This window comes from Leucoraja erinacea, chromosome 29 (genome assembly GCF_028641065.1).
Source record: "Leucoraja erinacea ecotype New England chromosome 29, Leri_hhj_1, whole genome shotgun sequence".
NCBI lineage: Eukaryota > Metazoa > Chordata > Chondrichthyes > Rajiformes > Rajidae > Leucoraja > Leucoraja erinaceus.
In genome coordinates, this window is record NC_073405.1 from 7,413,570 (window position 1) to 7,439,311 (window position 25,742).

The window sequence follows — 25,742 nt, forward strand, 5'->3', positions numbered from 1 at the left end:
GCATCCAAGAAGCCAACGGGAATCCCTTATTAATCTATTTATCTGTTTGGCGTGTTCTTTTCAGGAAATCTTCAGATATGCAAACCTCATCCCTCCGTTCTTCTACACTTCGTTGTACATTGCCACCCAGGCATTCCCTTGCTTCACCTCCCCTCCTCAAAAGCATGCACTTTACATCAGTGAGGCTCACAATCATTTCACTCCCTTTCCCTGAAGATACCCAATTATTTCTGCCTTTGTGTGTTTCTCACTTTACAACTGATCTTCAGTACAACTTTCCCACAGACAATCAAATGAAGGCAAAAGGCATTAAAGAATTGTTTTAAGATTCTTACAGATGTCACAAGAACTCATAAGACCAAGTGCAATGCAATTCCCATGGGCAAGTGGTTTGGGCATGGAGGGGTTGGAAAGATTTTGCTACAGGGGGTTACCCGGTTTTACTGAGGGGACGCTTTACCGTAGGGGGAGGATTATGAGGTGGGGTAGGAGTAAATTATAGGTTTATTGGCAGCTCTGAAGTTTATAAAGGTATCAGTTTATTGGCAGCAATAAGATTAATGGGGTGAGGCTTAATACTGGACTGAAACTTAGTTTAGTTTAGAGGTACAGTGTGGAAGCAGGCCCATCAAGTCCATGCCAACGGACAATCACTAGTTTGACCCTATGCTCTATAGATAAATTACAGAAGACAATTAACTGAGAACATTGCATGTCTTTTGAATTTAGGAGTAAACCAGAGCACTTGGGAGAAAACTCAGTCACAGGGAGACCGTACAAGTTCGTACAGACAGCACCCGTAGTTAGGATTCAAACCTAGGCCTCTGATGCTATAAGGCCAGAGGGTATAAGTTTGTTTGAGATTGGTAGATTTATTGTGGTCAGTGAGGTTTATTGAGGTCAGTGAGATTTATTGGAGTGAGGAGATTGCGGTTTATTGTTGTTACGAGGCTTAGAGAGGGGTAGGTTTATTGGAGGTGGTGAGGTTTAATGTTGAAGTGTAGGGGTCTGAGGTTAACTGGGAGCACTGAAGAACATGTAAGGGGGAGGTTTATTGGAGGTGCTGGGGTTTAATGTTGGAGTGAAGTGAATTGAGCTTAGATTGGGAGTACTAAAGCACACAAATGGGGTACATTTATTGGATGTGGTGAGCATTATCGGGGAGTGAAATGAAAGGATCAGTGATTGATTGGGGCCACTAAGGCACATGGAAAGGATAGATATTATGGGCCCAAGGGCTTGTTCCACAACTTCTGAAGCTACCTCTTTCAGAACTCCAGGGTTTATTGGAGGTGAAGAAGTTTATGTGGTGATGTTCATGGGGCAGGGTTAATGCTGGAGTCTTTGGACTGATTGAGAGCAGGAGGAACACGAAAGGGGCAAGTTTATTCGGGGGAGTGAGGTTTACAGAGGAGTGATGTGTATGGGTCTTTGCTTGATTGTTTTTACAACGCGAGTAAGTAGGTGGTGATGTTTGTAGAGTGTGAAGTGAATGCATCAGATTGATTGGGAGCAGAGTCACAGGAAAGGGGTAGATATTATTATGGGCTCAAGGGCCTGTTCCACAATTTCTAAAGCTGCCTCTTTCTAAACCCTGGAGTTTTTATTGGAGGTGGTGAGGTTAATGGGGCAAGGTTAATGCTGGAGTGAAGTGAAGGTGTTTTAGACTGATTGAGAGCACAGAGGTACACGGAAGGGGTACGTCTATTAAGGTAGTGAGATTTACAGAGGAATTAAGTGCATGGGTCTTTGAATGATGATGATTATGGAGGGGGTAAGTGTATTGGAGATGGTGATGTTTAACTTAAGGGGTGTGAAGTGGATGGATCTGAGATTGGGGGACACTGACTGAGGCACACGAAGGAAGGGGGCAGGTTTATAGGAGACGGCAGTGGCTGGACTGGGGGGAGGGGACGTTTGGCTTTGGGTTTATGGGATGGGGGGGGGAGGCAGCTGAGAGTTTCGTGAGCGGGTAAGGAGGATATTTGAGGAAGGGGGGGCCCGGCCTCGCTTCTCTTCAGCTCCAAAGGGGCCTGAGATTGGGGGGCACTGACTGAGGCACACGGGCTAAGGGGCAGGTTTATAGGAGACGGCAGTGGCTGGACTGGGGAGAGGCTCGGTTTGGCTTTGGGCGGTGGGGGGGGGGGGGAGGCAGCTGGAGTTTCGTGAGCGGGTAAGGGGATGCGTGGGGGGGGGGCCCGGCCTCGCTTCTCTTCAGCTCCAAAGGGGCCTAGACGGCCGGCTCTCCTTACCTGCGGCTCCGGGGCGGCTCGGCGGGTGCGTGGGGCGGCTCGGGTCGGCTCGGCGGGTGCGTGGGGCGGCTCGGGTCGGCTCGGCCACACTCGGGTCCAGTCGGGTCGGAGGAGCGACGCGACTTCGGGAACCTTCGGCGCCCCCCCGCGGAACTCTGGGAGCGGCGGGCCGATTTGCATATAATCTGCATATCACAACATTCCACCGGCGGGCCTTAAAGGGGCCGTCCACCAGGAAGTGGCACAAACCACCCACATGGGCACAGGAGTTAGGAGCAAAGATCCCTACAGCGGAGCTTGCTATCGGAGGTTACACAGAAAAGCTGGAGAAACTCAGCGGGTGCAGCAGCATCTATGGAGCGAGGGAAATAGGCAACGTTTCGGGCCGAAACCCTTCTTCAGACTATCGGATGTGTTTAAGAACGAATTGCAGATTGCTGGAAAATCGAAGGTACACAAAAAAGCATGGAGAAACTCAGCGGGTGCAGCAGCATCTATGGAGCGAAGGAAAAAGGCTGAAGAAGGGTTTCGGCCCGAGACGTTGCCCTTTTCCTTCGCTCCATGGATGCTGCTGCACCCGCTGAGTTTCTCCAGCTTTTTTGTGTACCTTGCTATAGGATCTTTGGTTAGGAGGTTATGTTTGCAGCTGCTCGTATCAGAGGTTGGTGAAGCCGCGTTTTATTGGGCAGGAGGGAACTGCAGATGCTGGTTTACACAATATAGACATATTTGATAAGACACAAAATAGTGGAGTAACTCAGCGGGGCGGGCAGCATCTCAGCGGGACGGGCAACAAGGGTTTCGGCCCGAAACGTCACCTATTTCCTTCGCTCCATAGATGCTGCTGCACCCGCTGAGTTCCTCCAGCATTTTTGTGTACCTTCGATTTTCCAGCATCTGCAGTTCCTTCTTGAACAGCATCTCTACAGAGTTACGTCCAATCCAAGTTTTTCTTTCCCCAAAATAAAGAATACAACCTGTTTACAGAACAAAAACTGTGCAAAAGCTCTTCATACATTCATGGAATTCAGCTTTCACCATGGAACAGTGAAAGCTGCAGAGAAGATTTACCAGGATGTTCCCTGGACTTGAGAGCCTGAGCGATAGGGAGAGCTTGAGCAGGCTAGGGGGTGACCATATTGAGGTGTACAAATTCATGAGAGTCTAGATCGGGGTAGGTACAGATTCTCTTGCTCAGAGTAGGGGAATTGAGAACTAGAGGGCATTGGCTTAACGTGAGGGGGAAAGATTTAAAGGAACCTGAGCCGGTGGTGGGTGGTGGGTGTGTGGAACGGGCAGCCGAAGGAGATAGTTGTGGCAGGCACTATCGCAATGTTTATGAAACATTTAGACAGGTACATGGATAAGACAGGTTTAGAAAGATACGGGCCAAATGCAGGTAGGTTGGACTGGAGCAGATGGGACATGTTGGCCGTTGTTGGCAAGTATGGCTGAAGGGCCTGTTTCCAGGCTGTAAGACTTTGTTTCTATAGGAGCTAAAAGGAGAGGGTGGACAGTCTTGGGTTGTTCCCCTGCTGGACATTGGGCACCCCTCAAACAATGAAGGGATACCACCACACATGCCGTCTGCGCAGTAGGTGGCTGCTATTTGTATACATTGGGTATGCAAGCAAAGAATGTCACTGTGCCAAGTCACATGTGACAAAAAGTATTCCATTCCAATCCCCCAGAGGGCCACAAGCAGTGGCGGACTAGCCAGGGTGTCAGCTTGCCCGATGGCAAATGGGCCCTTGATGAAGTGGGCCCCCTAAATCAAGTGGGCCCCTGATGAAGTGGGCCCCCTTTGTCTCCTGGCAACCAATATTTTTAGACCCAGTCCGCCACTGGCCACAAGAGTAGCAAAGACGTTTTCTTACTGCTGAACACGACTGAGTATAACACTATTGAATGTGTAGAACTGAGAATGTATGAAAAGGTTTTGCACACTTTTTGTTCTGTATAGATATTTTATCCTGAATAGATATGCTTTTGCTATTCTGAATAAATATGCTTTAATATGTCCACTCTATTGTAGCTATCTATCTCATCATTTTATTTACTTTGATCAGGCCTCCCCTTAACCTCCAGTGTTTCAGAGATATCAATCTAAACTTACATTGATCTGTCTGGGGTCAACGTGGACTCGGTGGGCCAAAGGGTCTGTTTCCACGCTGTTTCTCTAAACTAAACAATTATTCTGATTATTGATACGGTTGCCAATTTCTACCTCTGCTACCTGCTGCAGGAAAATCCCTGCCCCAGCTCACCTGCTACTGAAACCCTGCTCCGCATCAGGCTGGGCTACACAATCAACTTTGGCACTTGACTCTGTAATCTCACTGTGCCAAAATCTTCCCAAACTCTATAATTCATGTCACACTTTCAGAACCATAAATTGAAACTCAACTTCAAAATGAAAAAAGGGAGAGAAATACCTATGACCTTTCTGTGACAGCTGCCAGTTGGAGCAAATTTTAAAGAGATGTGCCAAATTCTGGCTTCAGTGACAATCCCAGCAGGGAGAGTCACAATACGTGTGACAGAGGCACAAGCAGTGTGGCAGAGACACAAGCAGTGTGATAGACACATGCAGTGTCTCAGAGACACACACTGTGTGATGGAGATCCAATGTGCCAGAGACAATCCACGTATCAAAGACACAATCAGTGCAACAGACACACAATTGGTGTGACAGAGACAGTCGGTGCCAGCAGACACACAATCAGTGTGACAGAGATAAAATCAGTGTGACAGACACACAACCAGTGCCTCCATGCCTCTCAGCTGGAAACACACACCTGCCAGCAAGCAGCTGGGCATCAACACAAAACACCAGCTAAAGTACCGATCGCTATCAAGAGCCAAAAGCATCATATGTACTGAATATCTACTTTGTTTCTACAATGAAATTCTTACTTGCACAGCAGTGCAGGTCTGTAAACACAGTAGTCATAGATAACAAAACAAATAAAATTCAATAAATTGGAAAAAAAAACCAATATTAATATCTGAGGATTTGTAGATACCCGATATCCTCCTGGAACCTCGATTATTGTCATCGACTATTACTATAGTTCTCAATAATTCTCAATGACCAACTATCATACATTAGAGACATTCATTTTTTCCACACAACAAACACAATTGCACAGATGTGTAGGAACGAACTGCAGATACTGGTTTAAATCCAAGGTAGACACAAAATGCTGGAGTAACTCAGCGGGACAGGCAGCATCTCTGGAGTAGAGGAATGGGTGACGTTTCGGGTCGAGACCCTTCGTCAGGGCAGTGGGCGGGACACCCGGTTAGAATGTAGTTGGAGACAGTAAGACTGGTGGGAGAACTGGGAAGGGGAGGGGATTGAGAGAGAGGGAAAGCAAGAGCTATTTGAAGTTAGAGAAATCAATGTTCACACAGCTGGGGTGGAAGCTACCCAAGCAAAACTATCCCACCCAAACCACCCCCTCCCCAGGTACTGTCCCCTGCAACCACAGGAGATGCAAGACCTGTCCCCCCATGACTCCATCCAGGAACCCCGACTGTCTTTTCAGGCAAGGCAGAGGTTCACTTGCACCTCCTCCAACCTCATCTAGTGTGTCCGATGTTCCAGGTGTCAAATCCTGTACATCGGCAAGACCAAGCGCAGGCTCAGCGATCTTTTCGCTGAACACCTCCGCTTAGTCCGCCTTAACCTACGTGATCTCCCGGTTGCTCAGCACTTTAACGCCCCCTCCCATTCCCAATCTGACGTTTCTGTCCTGGGCCTCCTCCATTGTCAGAGTGGGGCCCAGTGCAAATTGGAGGAACAGCACCTCATATTTCGCTTGGGTCGTTTACACCCCAGCGGTATGAACATTGACTTCTCTAACTTCAAATAGCCCTTGCTTTCCCTCTCTCCATCCCTTCCCCTTTCCCAGTTCTCCCACCAGTCTTACTGTCTCCGACTACATTCTATCTCTGTCCCGCCCACTCCCCCGACATCAATCTGAAGAACGGTCTCGACCCGAAACATTCCTTCTTTCCAGAGATGCTGCCTGTCCCACTGAGTTACAATTGTATAGATTGCACTTTTGACAGTTATGAAAGTGAAAGAAGCAGCTCTTCACATCTGTAGCACAAATAAGTACTTGTCCGAGTGTTTCCCCTGCAGCGATATCTCGAATCAGTCTAAAATTAAGGGGTTAGCCATTCAGAAGAAATTTCTGCAGCCAGAGTACGGTGAATCTCTGGAATTCTCCACCCAAGAGACTGCGAAGGCTCACTCACTATATTCAAGACAATGGAAAAGATTTTAGATATTGAGGAAATCAAGGATATGGGGATAGTGCCGGAAAATGGATATAAGGTAAACAGTCAGTTATGACACTGTTTACCCCATTGTGGACATTGGACTTTGTCTTTGGAACTGATGCACGATAACGCTGAGAACTAGATTCTGCAATCTGTATTTTTCCCTTGGCACTACCTATTATGCTTGAGTTTAGCATGATTGTATTTATATACAATAGACAATAGACAATAGGAGCCGGAGTAGGCCATTCGGCCCTTCGAGCCAGCACCGCCATACACTGTGATCATGGCTGATCATCCACACTTAGTACCCTGTTCCTGCCTTTTCCCCATATCCCCCAACTCTGCTATCTTTAAGAGCTCTATCCAACTCTCTCTTGAAAGCATACAGAGAATTGGCCTCCACGGACTTCTGAGGCAGAGAATTCCACAGATTCACAACGCCCTGTGTGAAAAAGGTTTTCCTCATCTCCGTTCTAAATGGCCTACCTCTTATTCTTAAACTGTGGCCCCTGGTTCTGGACTCCCCCAACATCGGGAACATATTTCCTGCATCTAGCGTGTCCAAACCATTAATAATCTTATGTTTCAATAAGATCCCCTCTCGTCCTTCTAAGTTCCAGAGTATACAAGCCCAGCCGCTCTATTCTATCAACATATGACAGTCCCGCCATCCCGGGAATTAATCTCGTATTATCTGATTTGACTGTTTTCATGCACAAGGAAGCTTTTCACTGAACAGTACCTCGTTACACGTGACATTAATAAACCTAAACCTGACCTGAGCCCGTCCAGATCCAAGTTGTTTGTGTTGGGTTTATAAAATATATTTACTTCTCCAGTCCCAGTCACTTCAGATTCACTCTGATAGGGTCCAGCTCAGAGCGAGTTTTAATATTATACTGGAAAGGTCTTAAATTCAGTCAGTAATTCAGTGTGGCTTTAAAGTAAAAATGTATGTTTATTTATAGTTTTGCCCTGAAAATAATAAAAACTTCCAAAGAGTCAAAACCAGACACTGAGCATTGACAGAACTGGAGACAGAATCCAACTGCACAGAAAGCCGTTCAAACCACCATGCCTGCACCCTGAAAAAATGGCCTTTTTAAGTGTTTAGTTTAGTTTACAGATACAGCGTGGAAACAGGCCCTTACCATGGGGTTGTGAGCTATCCATGTGGAATCTGAGGCGCTGTTCCTCCAGTTTGCGTATGGTCTTACTTTGGCAATGATGGAGGCCCAGGACAGAAATATTACTATGGCAATGGGAAGGGGAGTTAATATGGTTAGCAACTGGGAGATGTAGTAGGCCTTGGCAGACCTAGTACTAGTGTGGACTTGCTCCCATTTCTCCCCTCCCTTCACCTTCCACCCACATTCCTCCCTCTAGCTTCACAATCCTTATCTTACATCTTTTGTCTTTTCACCTCTGGCCTTTGACCAACCATCTGCCTACAAAAACCACCACCTATTTACGAGGATGTTGCCAGGACTAGAGGACTGAGCAATAGGGAGAGGTTGAGTTGGCTGGGACTCTATTTCTCAGAGCGCAGGAGGATGAAGGGTGATCTTACAGAGGTGTATAAAATCATGAGAGGAATAGATTGGCTTACGCAGTTATGCAGATTGGTGATTCAAGGACCAGAACTCATAGGTTTAAGGCAAAGGGGAAAAGATTTAATAGGAACCTGAGGGGTAACATTTTCACGCAATGGGTGGTGGGTGTATAGAACAAGCTGCCAGAGGAGGTAGTTGAGGCAGGGATCATCCTAACGTCTTTTCATCCTAGTGAGACCAAACCTGGAGTATTGTGTGCAGTTTTGGTCTCCTAATTTGAGGAAGGACATTCTTGCTATTGAGGGAGTGCAGCGTAGGTTTACAAGGTTAATCCCCGGGATGGCGGGACTGTCATATGCTGAGCGAATGGAGTGGCTGGGCTTGTACACTCTGGAGTTTAGAAGGTTGAGAGGGGATCTTATTGAAACATATAAGATTGTTAAGGATTTGGACACGCTAGAGGCAGGAAACATGTTCCCGATGTTGGGGGAGTCCAGAACCAGGGGCCACAGTTTAGGAATAAGGGGTACGAGGAAACAGTTTTTCTCACAGAGAATTGTGAGTCTGTGGAATTCTCTGCCTTAGAGGGCGGTGGAGGTAGGTTCTCTGGATACTTTCAAGAGAGAGCTAGATAGGGCTCTTAAAGATAGCAGAGTCAGGGGATATGGGGAGAAGGCAGGAACTGGGTACTGATTGGGGATGATCAGCCATGATCACATTGAATGGCAGTGCTGGCTCGAAGGGCCGAATGGCCTACTCCTGCACCTATTGTCTATTGTTTAAGAAACAGTTAGACAGGTACATGGATAGGACAGGTTTGGAAGGATATGGGCCAAACGCAGGCAGGTGAACAAGTTGGGCCTGTGTCCACGCTGTATCACCAAATGACTGCCCCTCCTCTCGTCCAGCTTTCTTTCCCGCCCATAACAATCAATCTGAGGAAGGGTCCCAACCCGAAACATCACCTATCTACGTGCTCCAGGGATACTGCCCGACCCGCTGAGTTACTCCAGCATTTTGTAAACCAGCATCCGCAGTTCCCGGTTTCTCAAGATACGCCCACACTCCGTTCAAGGAACGTCACAGCCACATTTCCTTGAATCTGAAGGATGTAGCCCAGTTCCTCGATGCTCGAGGACAGGCTCAGCCTGAGTGTTCAATGTGGTTGATACGTCAGCAGGTTCATCGCAGGAACGAGAGTCGTGTATCAGAGGCAAGTTGTTTAACGGGATGTCACATGCCAAAGGGAGATGTAAATATTTCTCACAAGGTTCTCTGCTCAATGATAGATGCTGAGCCTGGACTCTGTCTCTTCGTGAGCCGTCTAATGAAATCCTGTGTTGTGAGGCAAACACTTTTAGATTGGTGCGGGGAGGGGGTGGATGTTCTTCGTGGGTGAGGGGCGGAAGTGTTGGTAAGACGGGAACAAAATGTACAAAGAAGTCATGCTGCAGCGGTAACTAAGTGACTCAGCGGGTGAGTGAGTCAGCGAGTTGCAGGGACAGGAGACCCGAACAGCAATTGTTCAGCCAGGACCCAGTACAGCATGGAGGGTGAGCAGCACCACCGGATGGAGGGAGCTGCCATTTATGAATGAAACGTTACGCCAGTGCCCTAGTGAAAGGCCTGGATACAGGGGGATGTGGAGAGGATGTTTCCACTCGTAGGAGAGTCTGGGACCAGAGGCCGTAGCCTCAGAATAAAAGGACGTACCTTTAGAAAGGAGATAAGTAGGAATATCTTTCGGTATACAAAAATGCTGGAGAAACTCAGCAGGTGCAGCAGCATCTATGAGCGAAGGAAATAGGCAACGTTTCGGGCCGAAACCCAGGGTTTCGGCCCGAAAAGTTGCCTTTTTCCTTCGCTCCATAGATGCTGCTGCACCCACTGAGTTTCTCCAGCATTTTTGTATACCTTCGATTTTCCAGCATCTGCAGTTCCTTCTTAAACACATAGGAATATCTTTAGTCAGAGGATGATGGATCTGTGGGATTCATTGCCACAGACGGCTGTGGAGGCCAAGTCCATGCATATTTTTAAGGCGGAGATTGACAGATTCTTGATCAGTATGGGTGACGTGTTATGGGGGGAAGGGGGTTGAGAGGGAAAGATAGATCAGCCATGACTGAATGAGGGAGTTGTCTTGATGGGCCGAATGGCCTAATTCCGCTCCAAAACCTATGAGCCTACCTGGCCTACCAGAGGTACATCAAAGACCACGTAGCAACCAGTTCCACTCTTCCACCCTAGTCCTCCAACCAGTTCCACTGTCCGTATCCTTGTCATCACACCTACCCCAGCCAACAATGGGCCATGCTGGGCTCCATCCTTCCTGAGCTCATCTCTTGTCAGTCCTGATTTGTTCTGGCATTTCCTTGCCTTCAATTTATTTCCCTCCACTCCACCCCCCCCCCCCCCCCCCCCCCCCCCCCCCCCCCCCCCCCACACACACACACACACCCTCTACTTTCAGTCTGAAGAAGACTTTCCGACCCGAAACGTCACCTATTCTTTTTCTCCAGTGATGCTGCCTGAAGCGCCGAGTTACTCCAGCATTTTGTCACTACCTCCCGTAGCAACTATTTTGAAGGGAGACAAGTTCTCCTGAGTGTCCTTGGGCCAATACTTATCCCCCAAGCAGGGTCACTGAAATGGTTTATTACATACAGTATCTGTTTATATGAGTTTACTGTGCTAAATTGGCTGCCACACTTTCTACATGCAATAGCAACTAAACTCTGCAAATTATTTAATTGGCAGTAAAGTGTATTAGAACATCCAGAGATCACGAAAGGCACTTTGAAATGTTTTATTTCCTTTTGGAGAGGATAAAGTCTGCTTTTATTGTGCAGGGATTGCAGTCTAGGGATTGGAACCCTTGGTTTTGAAGTGCGGGGCTGGAGTCCAATGTCTCTGCAGAGGTTCAGAACCCAAGATCAAAAAGTGTTCTGTGACAGAATGCCCAGTTTAAAAGGCGGATGCAGACTGGATCCGTGCGCAGAGCCGGGAGAGCGTTTATTGCGTTCAGCTATAAAATATCTGTTATCTTTAAACCACAGTGGCACGGTGGCGCTGCGGTAGAGTTGCTGCCGAACAGCGCCAGAGACCCAGGTTCGGTCTTGACTATGGGTGCTGTCTGTACGGAGTTTGTAAGTTCTCCTTGTGACTGAGCGGGTTTTCTCCGGGTGATACTTAGAAACGTGGAAAATAGGTGCAAGATTAGGCCATTTGGGCCTTCGGGCCAGCACCGCCATTCAATATGATCATCATCCAAAATCAGTACCCCGTTCCTGCTTTCTCCCCATATTCTTTGAGTCCGTTGGCCCTAAGTGCAATATCTAACTCTCTCTTGAATACTCAGATACTCCAGCATTTTGTGTCCACCTGTTATTACATTATTCTATGTTCACATATCTGTTGTGCTGTTGCAAGTGAGAATTTCATCGTTCTGTTTCAGGCCATATGACAATAAAACACTCTTGACTCTTGACTATTCCTTGCCATCTCTCACCGCCCAACTAGTAATGAGCGAAGTGCCTCTTCACCAATCCCTACTCACTCCAAAGCACCGCTGGATTCAAGTTGATCCCATGTAGGTTCGACTTCAAAAATTAAAAAAAAAGACACAAAGTGCTGGAGTAACTCAGCAGGTCGGACAGCATCTGCGGTGGACATGGATGGCACAGAGTGCTGGAATCAGCAAATACCTCCTCTTTATCTCAAGATACGCACTTGATCATACTCCACAAAAATATCATTCTTTCTTCATTGTTATCCCTTACAGCCAGGTGGCTAATTTCCCTTGTGAGCTTTCTCCTGTACTCGTATATATCAATGATACCATTCTTACATCAAGCAATCAAGATCCAGAGACTCAGAGAATGAACCTGCAAGATCCCAATCAGTGGCAACATTGCTGCCCCTGTCAGATAGGGGAAGAACACTACCCCTACATGCCCCCTGGTGGCTGTCTACTGAATAACAAAAGAAACAGCCACAGTTTATAGACGATAGACAATAGGTGCAGGAGTAGGCCATTCGGCCCTTCGAGCCAGCACCGCCATTCAATGTGATCATGGCTGATCATCCCCAATCAGTACCCCATTCCTGCCTTCTCCCCATATCCCCTGACTCCGCTATTTTTAAGAGCCCTATCTAGCTCTCTCTTGAAAGCATCCAGAGAACCTGCCTCCACCGCCCTCTGAGGCAGAGAATCCCACAGAGTTTAAGAATAAGGGATAGGCCATTTAGCACTGAGATGAGAAAAAATGTTCTCACACAAAGAGTTGTGAATTTGTGGAATCCTCTGCCACAGAAGGCAGTGGAGGCCTATTCACTGGATGCATTCAAAAGAGAGTTAGACAGAGCTCTTAGGGCTAGCGGAATCTAGGGATATGGGGAGAAGGCTTGCAGCCACGGCCCTCTGACTTGCACTATTTACAGAGATAATAAGAAATAAACTAATTATGTACAAGTGATTGCATTCATTTAAAACGTGAAACAAGCTCCAGAGCAACAAGACTTAACCTTGCAGGTGGCATTCATTCACAGAAAGTCAGGGGAACCTTTCAAAGCCCGAGACAGTAGTATCAAGTACACTTAATACAAGATAACTATGAAAACGGAAAACAGACGTTCTCATCCAAAACACAAAACCGTCATCAACACATGTGGTGGGAACAGCAAATTAATACCCATCTCAGATCAGCATCTTATATGTTAACACATTGCCATGAAAACTCTTTGCAAATGATATTATCGAGTCATGAAGCATATTTGCAGCAGCCCAGGGTGTACGGTGAGATGGGGGTCACTGTGAATGAACACTGATGTAGTCAGGTTAGGGGTGGGGTACGTGGTGCTGGGGCAAGCTCTCTCTCCTGTTGGGAACGTGCTGGCATCTTCAGCATGGCAGCAGCAAGCTCAGCCAAACATGCACTGGCCACAGAGTGAAAATTACACTTCATGCAATGTAAAGACCCAGCTCCAATTTACACCCACATTATCCACAAGGTAACAGAGAAAGCAAAATGGTGGAGTAACTTAGCGGGACAGGCAGCATCTCTGGAGAGAAGGAATGGGTCACGTTCCGGTTCGAGACCTTTCTTCAGACTGAAGGGTCTCGACCCGAAACGTCCACCGCTCCCCACCAGTCCGGCTCAGGGTGGGCAAAATGAACGGTGACAAGCCGGAGCTGTTCCATTGTTAATGGAAATGTGATATTGGTATTAGTGTTAAGGATGCAGCACAGACACCGGCCATTCAGCCCAACAGGTTCAATACTCTCCCACATTGGCTCAACCAAACCAGTGGTTTTCCCACTCTCCGTCGGCCAACCCACTTTAATCAAATGGTTCACCTAAACATCCCAGCGATTACTAAAGCACCGTAAATCTAACAGTAGGCACAGTCAAACCATCGATATAAGCACAGACCAGCCGCCAAACTACATCCATTGAATGCATTGATGCAAAGAGGAACTGGGTTTGAAATGACTAAGGGTGCAGCAGTATTAAAATATCAGTTGTATGTTAGACAGGGGGCAGCCACTCTCCAGCTATGCAAGGCCAAGCTGTGGATAACCAAATTTGGTGACCTATTTATTTTAATACCCTGTGGTTCATCTGAAGGTTGCGATCTCTACTTAGAAAACCATCCATCCAACTGGCCTTTTCACCTTCATCTGCTGATCCACTTCCTCTCACACATGATGTGTAGGAAGGAACTGCAGATGCTGGTTTAAACCGAAGATAGACACAAAAAGCTTGGGTAACTCAGCGGGGCAGGCAGGCAGGCAGGCAGGCAGCACCTCTAGGAGGGAAGGAATTTGGGTGACGAAAACGGCACCTATTCCAATCTCTCCGGAGACGCTGTCTGACCCTGCCGAGTTACTCCAGCTTTTTGTGTCTATCTTCCCCTTCAACGCACCCGTGGGAGCTCACAGCGGCTCAGGAAGTCGCCCGTCAGCCTAGATACCTCCAGTCAGGAAGCACCTGGATGCCCCTGGAACTGCCTCAATGCAAATACTATGTAAGGGGACAGCTGCGGTTTGGCTGGCCCGCTGCGCCAGAGTGTGAGCAGTGCAAAGCGAGGCAGGCGTGGAAGCGGCGTGGTCCCGATACTCACTCACACACTGATAACCGGTTTTACTGCTCAGCGCTTTGCTGCACAGTGTGCAGTTGGTGAAGCTGGAAAAGGTTCCAGGCACTAACTCGTGGCCATTGTTACACTTTCTCTTTTCTTTTGGACTTTCCTTTTCTTTCTCTTTGGTCTTACCCTAAAAAAGCAAAGGAACACAAAAAAAAAACCATTCACTTCAAAGAGTCAAAGCAACAGGAGGAAGCCATTCAGTCCCGTCATGAGCCTGTCCTGCCACTGAATTAGGTGCAGCTGGCCTGCACTTTAATACCCCTGTCCCACTTAGGAGACCTGAACGGAAACCTCAGGAGACTTTGCGCCCCACCCAAGGTTCCCGGAGGTTCCCGGAGGTTTTTGTCAGTCTCCCCTACCTGCTCCCACTACCTGCAACCACCTGCAACCTCCGGGAACCGCACGGAAAGCTTGGGTGGGGCGCAAAGTCTCCAGAGGTTTCCGTTCAGGTTTCCTAAGTGAGACAGGGGCATTAAGTCCGTGTACCTGCATTGACTACTTAATCCCCCTGCATCTTTTAGTTTTACAGATACAGTGTGGAAACAGGCCCTTCGGCCCACCGAGTCCGCACCGACCAGCGATCCCCGCACACACACACACAATAGGGGACAATTTATATTTATACCAAGCCAATGAGCCTACAAACCTGTACGTCTTTGGAGTGTGGGAGGAAACCAAGGATGTCGGAGAAAACCCACGCAGGTCACAGGGAGAACGTACAAACTCCGTACAGACAAGCACCCGTGGTCAAGATCGAATCCGGGTCTCTGGCGCAGTAAGGCAGCAACTCTACCGCTGCGCCACCGTGTTGCCCTTATCTCAGTGTCAATATTTTCAATGGATTGTTTCCCCCTCACCTTTGCAATAGATTACTGAGTGTGTGGGCCATACTTTATACTTCTTGACAACACGGTGGCGCAGCGGTAGAGTTACTGCCGTACAGCGCCAGAGACTCCGGGTTTGAACCCGACTGCGGCTGCTGTCTGTACGGAGTTTGGTGACCAAGTGGGTTTTCTCAGAGATCTTCGGTTTCCCCCCAAACTCCAAAGACGCTGAATTGCTTTGGTATAAATGTAAATTGTCCCTAGTGTGTGTCGGATAGTGTGGGGATCGCTGGTCGGTGTGGACTCGGTGGGCCGAAGGGCCTGTTTCCATGCTGTATCTCTAAAACCAAAACTAAACTGTGCAGCACAGAAACAGACCCTCCAGCCGACAACGTCCAAACTGAACATAATGCCGAGATAAACTAATCTCACCTGCCCACACGTAATCTATACCCTTCCATTCCTTGCATGTCCATGTGCCTATCTAGAAGTCTCTTAAACACCATCATTCTTGCTATTGAGGGAGTGCAGCGTAGGTTCACGAGGTTAATTCCCGGGATGGCTGGACTGTCATATGCTGAGAGAATGGAGCAGCTGGGCTTGTATACTCTGGAGTTTAGAAGGATGAGAGGGGATCTTATTGAAACATATAAGATTATTAAGGGATTGGACACGCTAGAGGCAGGAAACATGTTCCCGATGTTGGGGGAGTCCAGAACTAGGGGCCACAGTTTAAGAATAAGGGGCAAGCCATTTAGAACGGAGATGAGGAAAATCTTTTTTACCCAGAGAGTTGTGAATCTGTGGAATTCTCTGCCTCAGATATGGGGATGTGGTGAGAAGGCAGGAACGGGGTACTGAATGTGATTGGTCAGCCATGATCACAATAAATGGCGCTGCTGGCTCGAAGGGCTGAATAGCCTACTCCTGCTCCTATTGTCTATCTGCCACCACCACCACCCCTGGCAGCGCATACAGGCACCCACCACCATTTGCCACGCAGATATCCATTAAACCTACGCCCTCTAGTGTTGGACATTTTCACCACACAATCTCCTTTACACTTTTCCCCTCTAATCTTTGACTTCTCCTCCAAGGGACAAAGGTTGTTGCTGTCTACCCGATGTGTGCCTCTCCTAATTTTATACACTTCTATCAGGTATAACCCCGCTCCGTATCCTTCCCCTTACGCTTGTATTTGCTTTGATTGTATTTATTCAAGAATCAGAAGGCGGTGGAGGCTAATTCACTGGATGTTCTCAAGAGAGAGTTAGATTTAGCTCTTAGAGCTAACGGAATCAACGGCTAGGGGGCAAAAGCAGGGACGGGGTACTGATTTTGGATGATCAGCCATGGTTATATTGAATGGCGGTGCTGTCTCGAAGGGCCGAATGGCCTACTCCTGCACCTATTTTCTATGTTTCTATGTCTATTTATAGTATTACTGTATCTGATTTAATTGGATAGTGTGCAAAAACCTCAGTGCACATGATAATAATGAACCTACTCTTAAACCTAGATTTTTATTTTTAGAATAAGCTTGTTTCACTGAAGAAGGGTTTCGGCCCGAAACGTTGCCTATTTCCTTCGCTCCACCCGCTGAGTTTCTCCAGCATTTTTGTCTACCTTCACTGGCACTATCACTGAGAATAGAGATTTATTTCATTTTCCGCAGTAAAATTTGAATAGACGTCACTGGATCAAAAGCCTAGGCAACTCATTGCTTGCCCAGTACATTTATGATTCCACCACCACGTCCTTTATGTAGCAAATGAAGAGCTCAATCTATCCATCCGATACTTCTTTCCTGGAGGAAAGGTGAGGCATTGTCTATTCTACGAGGAAGGGCCTGAGTCTGAAGAAGGGTTTCCACCCGAAACGTTGCCTATTTCCTTCGCTCCATAGATGCTGCCTCACCCGCTGAGTTTCTCCAGCATTTTTCTCTACCTGAATCCAGATAATTAATTTTTCAATGAGGTAAGAGAGCACACAGCCTTCGAACATCGAATGATTTCGGGGGCAAGATGGAAACCCCCCCCCCCACCCACAATATTTACCCATCACACAGGCACATTTGAAAGCAAATCCCTGCAACTATTCTCACCTTATCTTTGAAGGAGCCAGTCACCCTGTTCTTGAGGGAACTTAATGTTCTTTTCACTTTTGTTCCTTTCTCGGGTCGATCGGTTTTGTCACCGTCCTCTTTTCTTTAAAGAGAGGGAGAGGAAGTTGTGAACGGTCACAGCCAGATTTAACGGACAATTGTGCTTGGCCTCATTTAGCTTCACGATACAGTGTAGACGCAGGCCATTCGGCCCACCGAGTACATGCCGACCATGCCAGTTGACCTACAAACCCGCACGTCTTTGGAACGTGGGAGGAACCCTGTGCATTCCCGTTTTTCCCCACCATCTCCCGCCACCTTCCTCCATTCCCCTCCTTCGTACACTCACATCCCATCCCGTTTCCCCGTTTTCGTCCCTCTTTCCCCCCCCCTCCCCCCGTCCTCTTCCACTCCATCCATCCCTCTAGCTTTACATTTCGCTCCTCCTCTCCCCTCCTTAAACATTTTGGTCTCCTTGTCACCTGTTGTCACTTATTCCACCCATCCCCTCACCTGTATCCACCTATCACTTGCCAAGCCGGGGTCAAGGGGCAGATGCCGAGACGTGTGTTCAGCTCTGGCTGAACAACTTCGAATCTTGTGCATAGACTCGATAAGAAGACTTGCCCCACACCCATCCCTCTTTTCCAGCTTTCTCCCCCATTCTCCAATCGGTCTGAAGAAGAGCCCCACCCAGAATATCGTCTTTCCATTCCCTCTTTAGATGCTGCCTGACCCCCCCCCTCCCCGAGTTCCTCCAGCACTTTGTGTATTGCTCACGACTCCATCACCTGCAGTTTCTTTGCCTACGTACTTTGGAGGGTTCCCTCTGGAATTTTGACCAACAGCCAAAGATTCTTTAAACTTACTCGGCAAGGAATTCCATCCAAGTGAGATCGTGTGAGGAGGCAGGGGGGCGCATCTGTACAGATCCCGCCGATGTTCTTGCACTGCAGAGAAAATAGGACCAGTCAGAACTAGATAAGCACCTTGGGCACGAGTAAAGAAGCCTTCACCACTGCTCCATGTTAGGATGCTGAGGTGAGGGGAAGGGTGACACATTGGACGCAAGCCCAACAACTGACAACAGACACACAATGCTGGAGTAACTCAGCGGGACAGGCAGCATCTCTGCAGGGAACCCATTCCCTCTCTCCAGAGAAGCTGCCTGTCCCACTGAGTTAGTCCAGCATTTTGTGTCCAACTTCGGTTTAGCCCACCAGCTGCAGTTACCAATTAACCAACAAACACATGTTGGCAGGGAATCAGAGCACCTGGAGATAACCCACACGGTCACAGGGTAAACGTGCAAACTCCGTACAGACAGCAGCCAACACCAGGATTGACCTGGGTTGCTGGCACTGTGTGGCAGCAGCGCCACCGTGCCATACTCTGTTCTTTACACTGCCTCAATAATTCACTCCAAATTTAATATAGGTTCCACTGTGTCAGAATGTCACTCCAACACTCTGATTTCTTGGGGTGAAACCCTTGATGCCAAGTTAACTGTGATTATCTGCCACTATTGGATAGATTCAAGGACATTTGTCTTTAACATTCACTTAAATTTGTCTAAGATTCAAAATAATGGAGCCCTGGTTGAATGAAGAATCCTTTCATTGCTTCCAAATGCCACACATCTGAGGGCACTTTGATGTGAGACAACCTCTTCCCTTTTTACAACAGACTAAACGGCCTGTCCCACTTTCACCACCTAATTCACAACCTTTTTACTGGTGGACATTTTTCATCAGGCTAGAAAAAACGGCCCGACCTACTTGATGCCACGAGTACCTACGACTGGCATCACGGCCTGCTACGACCCACCTACGACCTACCTACGACTTTGTGACGACCATGCTGCGAGGAGTATGAGTCGAGGGCAAACTCGGCAGAGGTCGTGAAAGTGGGACAGGCCCTTAAACAATGAACCAGACTTACTTGCAGATAAAGCTTGTTGCACATAGCAGTGGGAAAAGCAAGATAGTCAGTTCAAACTTAGCAATCTGAGGCCAATTGGCTAATAATTATCGGAGAAAGTGGAAAACCTTCGGTTGAACTTGGGATAAAACAAATATTTTTGGGGAAAAAGATGTGAGAGAAATGTAAGTTCTGGGGAGGCACATTATAGTGATGACTGATGTCCTCACAGTCCATTCTTTAGCAGAGGTCTGTGGATAGCAACCAGGAGCAGGAATTCTCTCTATTCACCTCCCATCCCAGGGAACGTGGGTCTCAGCCAGATGCTGGGTCCGTGGGCAGGTGTCAATAGCAACGCGAACACGGAATTTTATTCTGAGCAGGCCGATGTGAATAATTTGCTAAAAAATAAATGGCAGCCTGACTTCTGAAACTGGGTGGGAGGCAGCAGAGTGTAGAAGAGAGTGTGGTCAACCCAGCGTTGCCGGGGGACTGCGGTGGCAAAGCAGCACATGAAGGACGTTACAGGGACGCACACATGTAGCTGCTCACCTGCTGACTGCATTGCTGCACTTTCTGAGGGGTGGGAGAAAATGAGACAGAATGAGCGATCGACAGAAGCATTGAAACGCAGTCTTTATGCTCCCTCCAGGGGACTTACGGAGATAACCCTCTCCACATATCTTCCTCTGCATTATATCTACTGTACTTGAGTTTGAACTGACTGTATCTATGTTTGGTATATTCTGATGTGTTGGATAGCATGCAAAACAAAGTGTTATACTGTGCCTCTGTAGATGTGACAATATTAGTTTAATTTAGTTTATTATTGTCATGTGTACCGAGGTACAGTGAAAAGCTTTCTTGTTGCATGCTATCTAGTCAGCGATAAGACTATACATGATTATAATTAAACCGTCCACAGTGTACAGATACAGAATAAAGGGTATAATATTTAGTGCAAGATAATGTCCAATAAAACATAGAAACATTAAAAATAGGTGTGCAGGAGTAGGCCATTCAGCCATTCGAGCCAGCTCAATATGATCATGGCTGATCATCCAAAATCAGTATCCCGTTCCGGCTTTTTCCTTGATTCCCTTAGCCCCAAGAGCTAAATCCAGCTCTCTCTTGAAAAAAATAGCTTGAAGGTCTCCAATGTGTTAGATGGGGGGGTCAGGATCGCTCTTTAGCTGGTGAGGGTTCAGTTCATAAGTGATAGGCGAGGAATTAGGCCATTCAGCCCATTGTCTACTTCACCATTCAATCAAGGCTGATATAGCTCTCCCTCCTAACCCCATTCTCCTGCCTTCTCCCCATAACACCTGACACCCGTACTAATCAAGAATCTATCTATCTCTGCCTTAAAAATATCCATTGATATTGCCTGATCACAGCTGGGAAGAAACTGTTCTTGAACCTGGAGGTGTGCGTTCTCAAACTTCTGTACCCCTCACCTGATGGGAGGAGGGGGGGAAGAGGGAGTGATGAGGGTGAGTGGTCCTTGACTATGCTGGTGGCCTTCAACCCAAGTATCTAAAGGGCCAATTAATTCATTCATCAAAGCCATTTAAAAGGAATTTCAAGATTAACAAAGGCCTGAACTCAAACAGTTTAAGGTGAAGGGAAAACGATTTAATTTAAGGTGAAGGGGAACAGATTTAATAGGAATCTGAAGGATAATATTTTCACACTAAGGGTGGTGGGTGTATGGAACAAGAGGAGGTAGTTGAGGCTGGAACTATCCCAATGTTTAAGAAACAGTTAGACAGGATAGGATACCTTTGGAAGGATATGGACCAAACACAGGCAGGTGGGACTAGTGTAGCTGGGACATGTTGGCCGGTGTGGGCAAGTTGGGCTGAAGGGCCTGATTCCACTGTATCACTCGACGACTCTATAACAGTTCACCTCCAAATATAATGGAGGTGTGAGCAATCGATCTCCACCAGTGAGTCTGCAGCATGTCCATACAAGACGGGAGAGTGTGGGGCCCAGAGGTCAAGGTTAACGCTTCCTCTGCTCCAGTCCAGTCACCGGGCCTCCTGTTGGCTCCAGATGCTCTGATCACCAAACTCGGTAACCTGGGCATCGACCCCTCCCTCTGCAACTGGATACTGGACTTTCTAACTAACAGACCCCAGTCTGTGAGGTTAGACAAGCACACCTCTTCAACCCTCACCCTGAACACCGGCGTTCCACAGGGCTGTGTGCTGAGCCCCCTCCTCTACTCCCTCTTCACCTATGACTGCACTTAGCAGCATGGTGCGCTGACAACAACCTGGCCCTTAACTCCAAGAAGACCAAGGAGCTCATTGTAGACTTCAGGAAGTCCAGAGGCGGCACGCACACCCCCATCCACATTAACGGGACGGAGGTGGAACGTGTTTCTAGCTTCAGGTTCCTGGGAGTCAACATCTCCGATGACCTCTCTTGGACCCACAATACCTCTACTCTGATCAAGAAGGCTCATCAGCGTCTCTTCTTCCTGAGGAGACTGAAGAAGGTCCATCTGTCTCCTCAGATCCTGGTGAACTTCTACCGCTGCACCATCGAGAGCATCCTTACCAACTGCATCACAGTATGGTATGGCAACTGCTCTGTCTCCGACCGGAAGGCATTGCAGAGGGTGGTGAAAATTGCCCAACGCATCACCGGTTCCTCGCTCCCCTCCATTGAGTCTGTCCAAAGCAAGCACTGTCTGCGGAGGGCGCTCAGCATCGCCAAGGACTGCTCTCACCCCAACCATGGACTGTTTACCCTCCTACCATCCGGGAGGCGCTACAGGTCTCTCCGTTGCCGAACCAGCAGGTCGAGGAACAGCTTCTTTCCGGCGGCTGTCACTCTACTCAACAACGTACCTCGGTGACTGCCAATCACCACCCCCCACCCCCCCCCCCCCCCCCCCCGACACTTATTATTATTTATTCAAATCGTTTGCTATGTCGCTCTTCCAGGGAGATGCTAAATGCATTTCGTTGTCTCTGTACTGTACACTGACAATGACAATTAAAATTGAATCTGAATCTGAATCTGAATCTGAATCTGAGATGGGTGGTGCCAGATGTTGAGTCTATTAACACGTTTCTTTGATGACTTAAAGCTCCTTGAAGCTTGCAAGCCTGGCCCTTGATCCTAGCATGGGGGAGAGCGGACAAGAATGAGTTGAGGGGAAACCAGGAGTCAGGTGGAAGCATTCTTGATAGGATGATTCAGCTGTCTGTGGAAGATGTATCGGTTGGCAAAGACCAATCGCTTTGGGGAGAAATGCAGCCAACGTCCCTGGTGATCGGTGGAACTCAGTGTTGTTGGAGAGGATTACTGCACTCCCCTGTTAGCACGTCAATACCTGCACTGATCTAAAGCACTTTGGTCAACGAAAGTTGGTTTTAAATGTGCTATAGAAATAAAATTGACTTGATTTGCCCACTCACAGGTAGTGTTCCTCCCTTTGCTCCATTTCTGTTCGAAAGCATTTAAAAGACACGTGGACACATGGATAGGAAAGGGTTAGAAGGATATGGGCCAAACGCAGGCAATTGGGACTGGCTTAGATGGGACACCCTAGGCGGCAAGGATGGACTATGCCGAAGTGCCTGTTTCCGTGCTGTATGACTTTGGTCACTCAGCATCTTGTTGTCAGTTATTGAAATGATAAATGGGGTGTGACTAACCCATGATAGGCCTTCAGTTCTTGCAGCACTTGTTGAACCAACCTGGAAGGCAAGGAGAAAGAAACGATGTCAACTGACATATCTATCACCTTCCGGGTGATGTTTGGCTTCATTGACTTTGATGTCAAGCTCCCTGAATAAGTCACGTTGTCAGGTTACAGGAGTAGAATTAGGCCATTCAGCCCATCGAGTCTACTCCGCCATTCAATCGTGACTGATCTCTGCCTCCTCATCCCATTTTCCTGCCTTCTCCCCATAACCCTTGACACCCGTTCTAATCAAGAATGTGTCTATCTCTGCCTTAAAAATATCCTCTGACTTGGCCCCCACAGCCCTCTGTGGCAATGAGTTCCACAGATTAAAGAAGATCCTCCTCACCTCCTTTCTAAAAGAGCGCCCTTTAATTTTGAGGCTATGACCTTTGGTCCTAGACTCTCCCACCAGTGGAAACATAGTAATAGCTCCCCCTGGAGGATCAGCTGTCATGCAGACCACGAGAGTCACAGGTTTCTCCTGCCTCCAAGGTCACGGGTTTCATCCTCAGTAAATGGCCTGTGGATGTGGTTAAACACCATGCATGCACCACATACTCCAGGATGATCCTGTGTTTCTTTACCAACCTACTTTGCCCTGTACTTTCTTCCTTTTCTCCGTTTAGTTTAGTTTAGTTTAGTTGAGTTTAGTTTCGAGATACAGCATGGAAACAGGCCCTTTGGTTCACCGAGTCAATCACCCGTTCACACTAATTCTGTGTTATCCCACTTTCTCATTCACTCCCCACACACTAGGGGCAGTTTTGCAGATGCCAATGAACCTACGTCCTTGGGATGTGTGAGGAAACCGAGGCACCTGGAGAAAAGCCATGCAGTGGTAGCGGGAACGTGCAAACTCCGCACAGACAGCACCCGAGGTCAGGATCAAGCTCGCGTCTCTGGCGCTCTAAGGCAGCAGCTCCACCATGGTGGCACCCAGGGAGGGGTAGAGGAAGTGCGTGAAGCGAGAAAAGGCCCAAGTGAAAAACAATCTGGATCATCCTGCTGATAAAAGACTCATTTGCAGTCGGCTAGTGACAGATTAGTGTGAGAAACAGTGATGCAGGCTCCCGAGGGACGGCACTTATACGTACAAGTGGTCAGGCTTCAGATTTTCTTTCTCCTCTTGATTCTCTGGGGACGTTTCGGATTCTGGGATGAAGGAAAAGAGAAAAGCTAAAGCGGTTCCACGCTGACTCAGAGAAACACAGAATTAAGCCTTCATTTCAAAACAATTAATTCAGAAAGAATATAATAATAATCCGAGTCTCAAACCTGTGGGACCTGTTGCAGAATAATGTTCTTCATTTGAGAGTGAGAGTCTTGTTCCAAAGTGGGGGTTTAATCCCAAAGGAAGGGTCTGAGGGTCTCAGGTGTAGAGTGAGGGCCTGTCACAGAATGAGGGTCCCACTCCCTGCGTGAGGGTCCCGGTCTCATAGTGAGCACGATGGCATTTATTTTTACCGAGGTCTCATTGACCTACCAACCCGCACGTGTTTGGGATGTGTGAGCACCCAGAGTAAACCCACACGGTCACAGGGAGAACGCGCAAACACCACACAGGCAGTACCCGAGGTCAGGTTCGAACCCGCGTCTCTGGCGCTGTGAGGCAGCAGCTCCACCCGCTGCACCACTATAGTGCGAAGGCTGGGATGAGTCGAGAGCTCAGCGCGCCTCAAGGCGGGGCTCTGGCCGGCGGAGGAAGCAGCGATCACAGGAATGTTGCTGGGGACCTGGTTGAGCTCTTCACCAACCTGTTTCTCTACACTGGGGTGCAGCCATGTTCCGGGAAGCGCGATGTTGAATCCCCATGGAGGAATAGGAAGTGCTGGCATTCAGCCGAGGCCTCATTTCTGTTCTCTGCATCTCCTGGGGACAACAAGCAAAGGCATCACGACCACAATCACTGGAATCCACCCCCATGGAATTATAAGTGTAGATGGAGGACATTTGGCCCATCGTGTTTGTACTGTCCAGGCCGAACAATCCCATCAGCCCCATTCATTTGCCGTTCCCTAAACCTTTAGAAATTATTATTATTCTTTCACGAGGAATCTAGAACCAGAGGACGTAGGTTTAAGGTGAGTGGGGGGGGAAAGATTTAATAGGAACATGAGGGGTAACGTTTTTACACAAAGGGTGGTGGGTCTATGGAACGAGCTGCCGGGGGAGGTAGCTGAGGCAACATTTAATAAACATTTAAACAGGTACATGGATAGGACAGGTTTAGAGGGCTATGGGCCAAACGCGGGCAGGTGGGACTAGTGTACATGGGGGCATGTTGGTGGGTGTGGGCAAGTTGGACCGAAGGTGTGGCCGCAAGTTGGACCGAAGGGCCTGTTTCCACACTGTATACAGGGCCGTCTTAACAGCATTATAGGCCCCCGGGCAAAGCAATGCACTGGGGGCCCTACACTTCCAGTTTCTTTGTGCCGAATCAAATAGTCATGCACTTGCGATGTTCTACTCCGTTTTCATGTTCTACAATAATATTCCACAAATGCATAGATTAGCATGGGGCCCCTATGCTCGTGGGCCCCTGGCAACTGCCCATGCGTTAAGATGGCCCTGACTGTATGACTCTATGACCCTAAGTGCCAATCCCATTCCTTGGTTGGTTTATCATTATTGTCACGTGTAGTCGGGTACAGTGTAAAGCTCGATTGATAATACAACATGGAAACAAGCCCTTGCCCCACTGAGTCCATGTGCACATCCTTCACACGCCAGTTCTACATTATCCCACTTTCTCATCCATAATGGGGGGGCTATTTTAGAGAGGCCAAATTAACCTACAAACCTGCACCTCTTTGGAATGTGGGAAGAAACCGGAGCACCCAGAGGAAACCCACGCGGTCACGGGGAGAAGGTACAAACTCCGTACAGACATAGTCGGGATCGAACCCGGGTCTCTGGGGCTGTGAGGCAGCAACTCTACCA

General features: G+C 48.0%; 1 protein-coding gene across 2 annotated transcripts in view; it reads right to left on the bottom strand.

Moving 5' to 3' along the window:
- LOC129711101 (rho guanine nucleotide exchange factor 18-like) overlaps positions 1–25,742 on the bottom strand; it is a 144,399-nt gene that overhangs the window by 49,922 nt on the left and 68,735 nt on the right. The window contains exons 5-10 of one of the 2 annotated variants that reach the window (XM_055658497.1): positions 24,557–24,671; positions 23,897–23,954; positions 22,771–22,812; positions 18,046–18,126; positions 17,177–17,279; positions 14,225–14,375 (exon numbers count right to left, since the gene is read on the bottom strand). In XM_055658497.1, the coding sequence (XP_055514472.1) occupies positions 14,225–14,375; positions 17,177–17,279; positions 18,046–18,126; positions 22,771–22,812; positions 23,897–23,954; positions 24,557–24,671 (550 nt within the window). The remainder of the gene's footprint in view (positions 1–14,224; positions 14,376–17,176; positions 17,280–18,045; positions 18,127–22,770; positions 22,813–23,896; positions 23,955–24,556; positions 24,672–25,742) is intronic. The other variant, XM_055658496.1, reaches the window with a different exon arrangement.